The 12,943-nt window shown below is 35.2% G+C and overlaps 1 protein-coding gene across 6 annotated transcripts in view; it reads right to left on the bottom strand.

The window, feature by feature from the left end:
• LOC115450863 (paxillin) overlaps window positions 1-12,943 on the bottom strand; it is an 84,224-nt gene that overhangs the window by 27,490 nt on the left and 43,791 nt on the right. For 5 of the 6 annotated variants that reach the window (XM_030179034.2, XM_030179028.2, XM_037439489.1 and 2 more), the window contains 2 exons: window positions 6,637-6,884; window positions 669-912 (listed from right to left, as the gene is read on the bottom strand). In XM_030179034.2, the coding sequence (XP_030034894.1) occupies window positions 669-912; window positions 6,637-6,884 (492 nt within the window). Of the gene's footprint in view, window positions 1-668; window positions 913-6,636; window positions 6,885-11,166; window positions 11,486-12,943 lie in introns of those variants that run through there. The other variant, XM_030179011.2, reaches the window with a different exon arrangement.

The following is a 12,943-nucleotide window of genomic DNA, read 5'->3' as shown; positions in this document are numbered from 1 at the left end:
TGCATACAATCGTTTGTTACTATCGGGGACCTTATTCTCTATGAAAGTGTAATACGAGTTTACATTCACATGACAGCGTCACGCTATCTTCCTCATATAATCGTAGAATGGTATTCTGTATGCCAATTTCTATTGTCTTAAACGAGACGCGGTGCGTTACGTACTGTCAAAATAACATTTGGTATAGAGAAAAAGACCCTTGTTCTATGGCTCTTTATGTTCAAGGAAACAAATATTTTTGTTTATAGCAACATTTTTAAATGATTCTAACTTCTATTTCGGTGATTTTTTTTTTCAAAGGTATCCTAGCTGTTAGCCCAGGACAAGGTCTACTACTGTGAGAGATTTCTTCCAAATTCTTTCAATGGAAGGTTTTAATTCTTAAAATAAATGCCTAAACATGTTGACAAACTTTCGTATACATCATATTCGTAAGAAGTATGGTAGATAGAATCTTATGACCTAGACTACAAAGAATAATTTTAGATACATATAAAATACTTATTTTTATGCAAAATTTGCGACTTGTTTCTAAAGCCTTTAGTATATCATCCAAAAATTGTATTATAAATCGTAATTAGGCGACAATACATACCAATTTTCGACGACAATATTTAACGTACGGCGCACGGCACCTTTAATAACTCTTTTACATTTATTCAACTTACCCGTTCTCTCCGTGTACGAAGTCTTCTCCCCGTAATTCCCGTAGCGAGCATTACTCAGATCGTCGAGCAGCGTGTCGAGTTCCGTCAGGTTTCCCCTGCCGGCCCTGCCGTACCCTGCCGGCGGCGCGTACGACGGCGAGTGCGTGCTGTGCGTGCTGTAACTGCTCTGAGTCGTGCTGTACTTCTGTACCGGTATGTCGGATATCTTCTCTCTGTGGAGGCTGCTCGTGTTTTGATATGTTGGCTGTGGACAAAAGAATGGAAATTTTAGTCTTTAATTATGCGAAATCAAATTGACTGACTGGCTGAGGCTGACTGACTGTATTGATTTAATCCGAATATCGAAGACAGTATATCGCCGTTATGCACTGTTTTTGTGCAGGCTTTGTGCTTACCAGGGAATGACCAGCTCGTATAGTTGATTGATTGTATAAAAAACTTGTGTAAGAGATAAATGATAAATACTTGACAGGGTTGAGAAAATACATTATTATACAGGGTGTAACGAGATCTACTGTCCAACTGAAGGAGGTAGATAGAAGACCTCAAGCAATAATCTTTACAGAAATCTTTCAACTTTTAAACTACGCAACTTCGGGCAAGATAATATGTACATTGGGGTTAAATCGATGCACTTTGCGGCCCCCTATAGACCTGCTTCAATTAGACAGTTAATTATGTTACACCCTGTATAAACAGCGAGTATAACAGGAAAACAATATATTTTTGTGGCATATTATTAATTTATAACAAACACAGGAAAAAACAAATTAATATACCACTAGCTTTTGCTCGCGACTTCGCCCGCGTGAAAGAATTTTCCGGAATAAAAGTCCGCTATATATTTCCTCGGGGTAGAACGTAGTCTATAACCTTTCCATAGTTTTAAACTATATCCATACCAAATTTCATAAAAATCCTTTCAGTAAGTATCGAGAAAATCGATAACCTACAGACAGACAAAAAGTGAGCCTTGTTTTATTATATGTAAACACTGTAAACAAACATTATGTGGGAATAATAAACTTTATAGCTACAAACGTGCTATTATTTTATTAACCACACGTAACTTTACCACAATTATTTTATTTTGTATTTGTCAAATGCACTATAATTTAAAATCTTTTTATTAAAATGAAGAGAAATTGTAGAGTTATTAAAGATAATGGGGCGAATGAAACGTTTACTGCATGATAACATATAATTTGTATTGACTTGTTTGTAATTACTACGCTCCGTATCACGGAGTTTAAAACACAACAACTGGAGATATTAGCTGGATTCCCACAGAAAATTTACATATGTTCAATGTTTATAATTGAATTAAATCTATATATATAGAAATTAATCCCTATTTCCCTTGGTCACGCCATCACGCGTAAACGGCTGGACCGATATCACAATTTTTTTGTTGTTGTGTTTGTTATTGTCACGAGATTGTTACGTGTATTTATTTTGACAACAACTCATATTTTGTTGGCATTTCGTTGGTTTTGTGGCATCTGCCACCTACAAGCCTGAGAACAATGCTTGTCATTGTTCTCAGCTACAACCCATATGGATAGTTGATAAATGGTAAATAAAAAGTAGCGACATCTATTCGAAAATAACTTTTATACAAAACTCTACTATATATCTACAACTAGATGGCGTTAATATAGCGGACTACTAAATCTAATCTCAGAATTTAGACTAGAGCAAAAAACAAAAGCATAAGGAACGAGTCGAGGAAAAGAGGGACAGCAGGCTTGAACACCAATGAAATATGTTTTTTTTTTATTTCAACCTCCTTCTGTCGTCTTTGGAGTATTATATACCCTGCCTTCGTGGTGCAGCAAGAAATAACCAACAAGCCGTCTATATAACGATTAGTCGCAGGTTCAATTCCCGTACTGAGACAAATGTCTGCATGATCAATAAATATATTTTTTTGGTATATGACATCGAAAGTCTCTCCATTTCTTAATCCAAAAGCACTACACCTTTCTCACTATAGTAAGTATCTCTTCTACTTGAGTCTCAGTCAGGTTTCTTTTTTATTAACATAACATTGGGTACAATCTTATTTGCTGTGCTAGGGAAAAAACAAAATTATGTATATTTGAGTCAATATCAATTTATCCTTATACAGCTAAGTTGGTAACCTCAAACGAATGACGTTAGCATTAGCCATGTTCATCAGAACAAGGGCGCTAAGCCGCAAAACAAAAACAATAAATACAATCAATGACGTTTTACAAATAGACGCGTCATACACTAACAAAATGGCACATAAAAACGGCGCACTATTCACTATAGTCACATACCTATACATATAATTACAAATTGGCTCGAAGAAGGAATAAAAAGATGCAGCATACATTCGTTAGAAAAGGATATATATACATGGACAGTTACGTAACAACGTTAGTGCCGCACGCTCATTGGCCGTTAAGTCGGGCAATTACCTTACTTTCGTCTAGCCAGTATTGAGCTCGGACAACGCGTCTATGTAATAAAAACATCGTAGAATACAATAGTATTTTATTATCCACTAGTCTGCCCTCGGGCACTCAAGATTTAAATTTCGCTTTAAGTAGCCTAGAACACTAAAGCCTTAGAATAATGATTTGTTATGTTTACGCGAATGTTAGACATTGAAATAAAACTATTTTACTGATTTTATCGCGGTTTTTTATATTATTATTTTCTTCCGACGTTTCGAAGACTGCATCCTTCATGGTCACGGGGGGGACTGAGGTGTTGGTCATCCAAAAAATCAGTTAGTACCTTAGTATTTTATTCGAAAAGCGAGTAATTCAGTATGTAAACGTGTCCGCATTAATCTAATCGACAAAGTTTTCGGTCTTGAGATAGTTTAAGTACATGACTCAAATTCTACCGTAGGTCGATCTCAGCTTAAGGTATGATGTAGATACAAGAAGAAGTTTACATCTTCATCACAATATCAATAGATTAGCACTATCGGCCATAAAGGAAAGAACAATGTATTTCGGTACCCATTAACCATTAAGTTTATAGAGACATGCCTGAAACAGACAGATAGACAGACGACACGGACGTATCCAAGTTTTAGAATAATTTAAAAAAAGAAAACAAAAATGGGCATATAATGACATTCATTTTCATTTGAAAAATAATCACAGACGAATCGTTATTTAAACAAACTTTATTTTGGTAGATAGGTAGCTAAGTATTAGGGGTTAACCTCCCCCCCCCCCTCTCCAATAAAAGAAAGTTCGTTTAAGTAACAATTTTTTTAGACTGTTAAAGGATTATCAATCTTCTGTTATTATTTTTGGGCATAGGTCCATGGCACACAGATTGAATAGTGTCACGTTGAATAATAATGCTTGATGATATATAATAAGATAAAGGGAGAGAATCTGCACGCTATGATTCCGTTATCAAGGTTCTAGTTATAATTGCCACATCTAAATTACACAAGCGACCTCATCTTGATTAGCTATTTTATCTCGTTGAGACATTAAAGAGTAGCTGATAATTCTGTAAAATTCTATTTAGATCTTATACCAGTTCCTCGCTTTAATAATGCTGGCATATCTATTGTATGCCGATTGACTGGGCATGGTCAAATGGTTAAAATAAAGTACACTGGCATTAAAAAAAAAAAACACCTACCTCCTATTGCTTTGTGGTAATATAGTCCTTATTCTTCCACATGCCCTTACCCTATTTCAATGGTGAGTCTCATACTTTTCAAGCATATTGCTGAAAGACTTAGGCTTAATTTTTATAACTAGTCGCACATCTGATAAGTTCTTAGGGATCTAGTCCCTGACAAATCAAGCCACACATTGTTGCCTGAGCTGGGGTTAATTTCATTACATTCTCTGCCCCTACCACCATACAAAGAAAGAGGTGGCAATGTCTACATTGCTCAAATCTTGAGATAAATAATTAGCATTATATCTCGGTCTTTATATGTAAAGATAGAAGAAGAGATATACTGCCGTGCTAAGCGCAAAAGCGATATGTCAGGGAAAACTTATTTCGAGATAATCGAAGTTTTGTAAATATAGTTTTATAGTTTTGTATGTAGAACTGAGATAGAGAAAAACTTTTAAGGTTTTTTAACAAGTTCTAAACAAGATACCGTTATTTAGGTAAGTTTATTGGATCGGTATTTCTTTAAGTTATCTGATGACATAAAAATCAAGATTTTGTTTTTTTTTTTGAGATACCGCTATTGAGCTTAGCACGGCAGTACTAAGCTCAATATAATGCTAATTAATCTTAAGAATTGACGTGTTATCAAAGTCCTAGTTCTAATTCCACGTGTCACAGTTTCCTAACCGTCTCTATCTTAGAATTTGTTTGCGTGTGATAAGTATGTTTGCATAGACTCCGAGCTTCGCCATTTGATGGCATACAGGCAAAATAGATGTCACTAGGAAATGTTAATATTGCAGGACAATGTATAAAAGAATGTGTTTAATCATTTTAGTGAATTCGCAAGCACAAGCTGAATATGTCAGCACATACGACGAAGCGGTGAAGGAAAACCATCGTGAGGAAACCCGCATACCTGAGAAGTTTTATATAGGAATTTCGAGGGTGTGTGAAGTCTACCAATCTGCACTGGGCCAGCATGATGGACTAAGGCCTAATCCTGGCCTAGGCCTATTCTGAGATAGTATATAATACACGGCTAATAATAATTATTTTATGTCGAAGAACAGATAACAGCTAGAGTAAGTTCTGGAGTGGAAACCGCGTCTTGGCAAAGGTAGCGTGGGATGTCCTTTGCCCAGATGGCGAGACGACTTACACATGGTCGGCAGCGATTAGATGCATAAAGCAGCAAACCGGTCTCTGTGGCGTACCTTGGGAAAGGCCTATATCCAGCAGTGTATTGCAACATGATGATGATAATGACAAGCTGATACAAATACTAATGAGATTTACGTCAAACATGTCTTTTGTCTCTACCTGTTTGAAATGGCAGGTGCGATAACCTACTTAAATAAGACAACACTTTTTTGTTGCCAAGCAACAATGGTCAAGCATTGTTGTATTTCGGTTTACAGCTGTGTTCAATAGAGGAACCCTATCTCAGCCTTTAATACGATTCCGAGAATGAACTATTCAAACTAATTCATTTGTAAGCTTGTCAAAAATACTTCGTTCTGATTGGTTCATTTTCGCGATAGATCAAAATAGGGACGGGGATCGTTTATTGAAAATGGTGGTTAGAGAATAATGTAACCAATGAAATTCCAGGGCATTTAGAATGTAAACATGTAACCTCTCAGAAATGGGATATCGAGCAGTATAAAGCTTTAAAAGACTACAATTTAAGCTGTGATTGCTTTGCAGCCTAAACGTGGCATTTACCATCACATAAGTGTTACTAATATCTACATGTTCTAAGAAAGCACACAAGCTGACACCTTTTATTCCCTAAGGGGTAGACAGAGGCGCAACTGGTGCAGTCACTTTGCGCTGTATTTATTTTGTCCTATGATATAATCAGTGATGACACTATCGCCATATTAGGCACACATTCCAGACTCCGTGCTGATACCGAATACAAAAACCCGATAAAACTCCTCAATTCGGGGTTCCAACCAGAACCTCAGCACTGCAGTCATACCGTAACTTTTATAAATGTTTACCCAACTGTGGATGAAAGAGAAGCATATGAATAGTGCTATTTCTCACTATTGAGAGTTGAAAGTTTTTTCTTCGAAAATCTTACATAAAACGAGTTGATTTTCACTATTCTATTAGAGAGTACCATTTCAGGTCAGAGGGCCCTATTACATTTACGGAAGCGTGCCCGTCTTTTTGAAATAAGTTCATATGTTCTTTTACCTATCGGCTATCAAACCTGTCCATAGATTAGAACATCCGTAATTGCAAAAAGATGGATTTGTCACCATAGAAAGAATAGTGATAGGGTCCCTATTCTCTCTACGGACCTTAATCTTTTACCAAAACTCACCGAAGAAGGTTTGGTGTAATCCGAGGTAATATTCCTGGATCCATTGATAGAGCCGTAGCCTGTTGATGTAGGTGAGCTCAGACTACCGCCAGGTGAACTCAGCCTCCCTGGCGAAACTCCCCTGCCGATCGGAGAACTGGTCCTACCAGGGGAGTTGGTCCGACCACCGGGGGAGGACGTCCTGCCACCCGGGCTTCCGACGCGAGCGCCAGGGTTGATCGAGTTCTGAAGGTCGGCGAGCAGGGCATCTGGAATTTGAAGAATGGAATGGTTAAGTGATTTGATCATAATACTTTTGGGAAAATATGCTTTCTTGCGGAAGATATGATACAATTTTTCTTAACAGAGTAATTAAGACTGAGACACGGAAACAAAAATTTACTAAAGACCGTTTTTAATAAACAATCTTAATCGATTTTATTAATTAACCAATCAAAATTAGAATTTTTCGGATGCTCAAAGGTGAATTTATTTTAATCGGTTTACTCCTGGGATCGTCTTAAAAATAGCGATTAATATCCTTTTTTACCCGTAAGTACTTATTGGTGTAAGTAGAATCCGCCCATAAACCAATATACTAAAATCTCTTGAAATTCATTAAAAATACCAGTTAAATAACATGTTCCACTATACACAATGAGTTACAGGAATATATGACGTATTCCATTAACAATACGGAATACCCTAAGACATACATAATCCTTTTACACTTCACTTAAACATAACAAAAGAGTACACAAACTCAATTGGCACCTTAAAAAACCCGTACTTGCAAACAATTATGCCAGTTCAAAGAAACTCTGTTTCTATACAATAACATTCGCAGCTTTTGGAATTGTACCTTTAGAATTTCCAGGAATACTATAGTCGATTCATTTAGAAGGACTTTGTGACATTGTACAAGTATAGATGCGGTTTAAGTTGGCGAGGAATGCGTGTGTATTGAACTAGTCGTGGTGATATGTCGATGTGTCTTTAACAGGAACGTTTTGATATTGCGTTAATAAATGAAACCACATACTCGTCTTCACCTCTATAAACTGTACCAAAAATTGTCTATGAATAACGAATATTTCCACCATAAATCTGTTTTACTTTTTGATTTTTTATCGTTGTTTAGTGTGAATTTGGTGTTTATGTTACGGCTACGATGATCTTAGAGTAGTTATAGTGGCGTTAGGGTATGAAAATTAAAATTACTTTTTATTGATTTCCATTTTGTTCGAAATTTATTTTCAATCTATGGTTCGCTGACTGATTGTTAAGTGTTGTTGTAAAAATGAATAAAATAATAAAAATATTTAGATATTTATTACTATGTTGTTAGTAGTAAGCGGTGTTCACCTATTAGTAGCATACATATCAAATGCTGTACCGTATTGTTTTATTGTATTGAATGATGTAATATGTAGTGCTGTTAGTGTAATAATAATATAAGCCCTGTATTATATACTGTCCCACTGTTGGACTTATTACAAATAAATAAAAAAAATAAGCATGTGGTTTCATTTAGTAACGTAACATCAAAATAAGTTATACTGACTGTAAAGTGTGTTGGACTGATACAGAAGCGTAAAAAGGGAAGGTGGACAGATAAGAAGACTTCAGAGCAACTGATTTACTTAGGCAATATTTTTTTTCATAAATGACATGATTATAAGAATTATCGGCTACGAATTAACACAGATTAAGAAATTCTAACTAAAAGTAGAACAATCCTAGCCAGTAGTTCCAAAATCAATGTACGATTACATATTATTTGAGCCAAATTAAATATACACGCTATAGAAAATGCACGACCCTGGCAGATTATTCGATGTTTCAGTATTATAAACAGGAAATTAATTAAAACAGTTTGCATAATATCGCATACACGAAAATAAAGCATTGTGGTATATTTAGACTGTTTACAGTATTACAAAACAATAAATACATCATATTTTCTCCTTAATTTTGGGGCCACATCACGAGTCATCGCATTAATTTGAAATCGAGGGGAGACTTTACATTCAATTTGGTGTTTATTACGCCATGTTGGATCCGATATTAAGCGTTTTATTTCTGCTCATGACCTGTGTGGAATGTGTATCAATATTGTCTGAATGTATCGGCTATGATCAATCGTATTTTTTTTTATAAATTATTATTGTGATTCTTAAAATTCGTAAAAAGTTACAATAAAATCAGAGTTTATTTAATTATTTACAATGAATATTCTCTGTATTTCTAGTTTGCCATATATAGACAACTGATGAGGGTGCATACATTTTTCATAATAAACTTTGGTAAGAAATAATTTTTATTATAATTTTGAAATTAAACTAATTTTCGGATTCTATCGCGGTGCTTTGCAGCCTTCATGGTCACGGGGGGGACCATGAAGGCTGCAAAGTCTTCGAAACGTCGGGAGAAAATAAAATACCAGCACCGCGATAGAATCCGAAAATTAGTTTAATTTCAATGTCTAACATTCGCGTAAACATAAGAAATCATTATTATAATTTTGTTTGCAAACCATCTCTCACGCAAATTAAAATATTTATTACTAATAGAAAAAGTATATATTGCTTATAACGACTATCAGATATTCGTTCAAATTAAGTGATCCCTTCAATTCTCTCCGTTGTTATAACCGGATTATTATTTATTTATTTAGTAGCTTTATTGCTTATGCGATAATAACGCCCTTATAATTAATAAATTTAGAGGTTTTGTCTGTATTAATAACAAATAACCAACATATAGCTTGAAATATATAACCAGTTAATTGGACGCATGTCCAATGACATCATATTGTTGTGCCTCGTACAAGTTGTTCTAATTGGTTGAAATTAATATGTGGCACGGACGATGGTCATTTATTCACCACGGTCACTGTACATGACTTTAATGTGTTGGTGTAAGTTCGAATAGGGCGAACTGGAAATCTTTGGGGGAGGCCCGTGTTCAGCAGTGGACATCCTGCGGCTGATGATGATGAAGTTAGAATCCGAGAGTAGACCGTTAGTTCAAAATAAAATTCTGACCACTACTCAATGGTTGAATGGTGTACCTACATTACAAAATGGCTCTTTGGGCTTCTTAAGAAATGTCGGGTTTTATTGTTATTTTGGATTAACGGTCTTCCACCTTATTCCAATTGATTCTAAGATACTATATTATGTATATTCAATTTTTATATGGATTTCGGTTTATTTTTAAAATGCATAGTTTACGTTCTTAGGGAATGTCAGGTAAAGTAGTCACCGTGGTTTAATGGTCTCCCCTTCGGTTCGAAGTTACCCAAACTACTTCCCATTTTTTATTTAGGTTTTAGTTTTTTTTAAAATCGTCTGTAACCGCTTGTGTTCGTAGGAAGCAATGGTTTACAAAGTCAATAAATTTTCGTATGTTCTTGCTAGATAAATCACGTAAATATTTGCAGTTTTAGAAATTAATTACTTTCTAACAACACCTACTATATATATACAAAAAATATATATTTCAAGTCATATATCGTTATATGTAAAAATAGAAAATTAAAAGAGTGCCGTTTTCAATTATAAAGTAATTAAATGATAATTGAAAAAAATGGCGGTAACAACTTATGGTAGATATTTATGTGACTAGTATATTGTGACAAACTTTAAACAATGACATGTGGTAATTTCTTACTTTATACTTTATCACAAGGATATAAGTTACTTTTTCCAATACAAATAAAGACATACGAGCCGCTTTTTTTTTAATAATGCCAATAAAAGGGACAGGTGTACGACTATTCAGTACAATACTCATTTATATTCCCCGTACATTTGCTTGTGAGTAAACATATTTTTATGATTTTTCAATACGCACAGATGTGAGTCAAGGCAAATGATGGCGTAATAAATCCTTTCAAATATTTGTAGTTATCGTTAAAAATATTATTAGAACACGGCATGGTTATTAATGTATGTTTACGAATAGAATATCGTTATAGCTGTTTTGTATCATCCTGTATGTGTGGACGCTTTTCGAGGTAGCTCATTACCGAATACAATTTAATGCATATTCCTCGTTTACGAATAGAATATGGTATCTCTTTTTTTTGTATCACCCTGTATGTGTGGACGCTTTTTGATGTAGCTCATTACCGAATACAATAACGATAACACACTTACCGATTGTAATTAAAAATATTTCGAACCTTTCGACGTTTGCGATCCTTTCGTCCTGCAATACTTGTTTGACAAGAACTAGTTTGCTTTTCGGAGGGTTCAACGCCTTCTCAACTCTCGTTTATACATGAACTAAATTTTATAATTGCGCCGTGTTGTCCACATAATAAACACCATAATCGCTTATCGGTCACGTACTATGAAACCCCTAGTCAGCGCAGATAAGAAAAGACGTACGTCACGCTCAAAGCGTCTCTTTATGAGATAAAATTAATTGATTCCTCTCAATATGATCAATAAGCATCATTGTTATGATTCAAAAAGGTTAAACGATCAGTGATGAGGTCGGAATTAAACATGACTAATAAAAAATATATAGAAAACAATATACCTAGTCCTTCGCAGGCTTCGTAAACTTCGGCATATTTCACTTCCGTCTTCAAATTCGTGTTGGGTTTTATTATTTTTCCGTATATATCGTCGTTAACTGTATAATGTGTGCTCGACATATCGATAAAAAATATAATCGATTTATAACAAAAATAATGTTTTACACTCGAAACTGTTCACATTTAACTGGCCGCTGAGAATTCGCGAGAAACGTCATAAAAATAAAAAAATAAACAACACAACCAAGGGCGGAGGAAGGGATTCTAAATTTAAATATCTCAGCCTTCGTACAAGGCGCGAGCGACTCTCTTATGGGCTAATGCAGTACTGATTCACCTCAAGCGCAGACCGCAAAAATCGCGTTCAGCCTAACAGTCTAACACATTGTTCACGTAAATATTTGTAATTTTAAAACGTTCGCGTTGACGGCGCTTGAAGCGCTGTAATTATCTTTATGTCTGTATTCGTAGCTCGTTTGCCATGAGGATAACAGGTGGTTTGCGATCAACAGTAGCTGGAAAATTTATAAGAGCGTCTGACGCGACGCAATATATTTTTTAATTATGGACTGTCACAAGCGCTTTAATTGCTAGAAGGTACAAATCATCAATGAACTGGCTGACGCCGCTTTGATAATGAAGACTTGAGGCGTCATACCAGGATGACGCGCGCTCGGCGGAAATTGTCTTCTTTCTCTCTCACAAGGAGTATAGGACAGAAGGGCTGGTGTTTGTTTAGTAAGCGCTTTCGGAATTTCGAATATTTATTTTTATTTTTCGTTATACGACCGCGATAAAAGTGGTTTGAGTTGTTTTAACAGTTATGTTTTATTGCTTGGATGAACAAAGGAGGGACGGCGCAGGATACGGTTTGCCCAAATCCCGTATGGTTTACAAAAACGGCGGTATTTTTTACAAACGATTTGAATGTTGGAATGAATTATTTTGTTTAAACTTTTCAATAATTTGTCCTTTTGCAGACTATGTGGAATAGCCTTAATTCTTGGTGTATTTCCTTCATTAGTTATGGTTTCAGCTTCAAAATAGACGGAAGTACGAGACAATATCGGGTCATTAAATTAGCAGAGCTGAAGAGTGAATCCAAGAACGTGTTATTAGAGACTAGAAATAGATATTTCGCGTATGGTCCATTAAAACAAAAAGTTGGCTGTTAAATTTAATTCAAAACTCTCTAATTAGAGCCGGTATATGTGTTTATTTGGCAGATAATATTATTGTAATAAAAATGATAAAGCATTAAAAAACCTTGGGCTGTTTTGTGTATATTTGACGTCGAGGACATTAGACCTATGGTTTTGTGGATATTAAAGGAAATCGATCATTTGACATTTGCTATAAGATTGTCTTTGCTCTCCATCATGTACAGATAAAAAAACACGAGATAATATATCAACAATATATTATTTAAAATCGTCTGTAACTAATGAAGTACCCATTTATTTGGTAGGTAGGTATTATTCCCGACTAATCAACGTGTTGCCGATTTCTTGTGAGCGACTAACGTGTAATGATATTTCGAGAACCTGACCAACCATTTGCATAATATTTAAAAACAATTTAGTATACTTGCTTAAATTTCAATATGTCATGAGTACTGGCATGTATAAACGTTATTTAAATTTAAGCGCCATCTGTGATTTGAAAGTGGAAATAAGACATGCAAACGTGCGATGAACGCATTTGTTTCATTAATCGCTTCTCGGCCTCATTTTGGTATTTGTATCAAGCATCCAATCATTTCTTTTTTTGTTTCTGTGG

This window comes from Manduca sexta, chromosome 17, assembly GCF_014839805.1.
Source record: "Manduca sexta isolate Smith_Timp_Sample1 chromosome 17, JHU_Msex_v1.0, whole genome shotgun sequence".
In the NCBI taxonomy this organism is placed as follows: domain Eukaryota; kingdom Metazoa; phylum Arthropoda; class Insecta; order Lepidoptera; family Sphingidae; genus Manduca; species Manduca sexta.
This window is presented reverse-complemented; position numbering and strand designations above follow the sequence as displayed.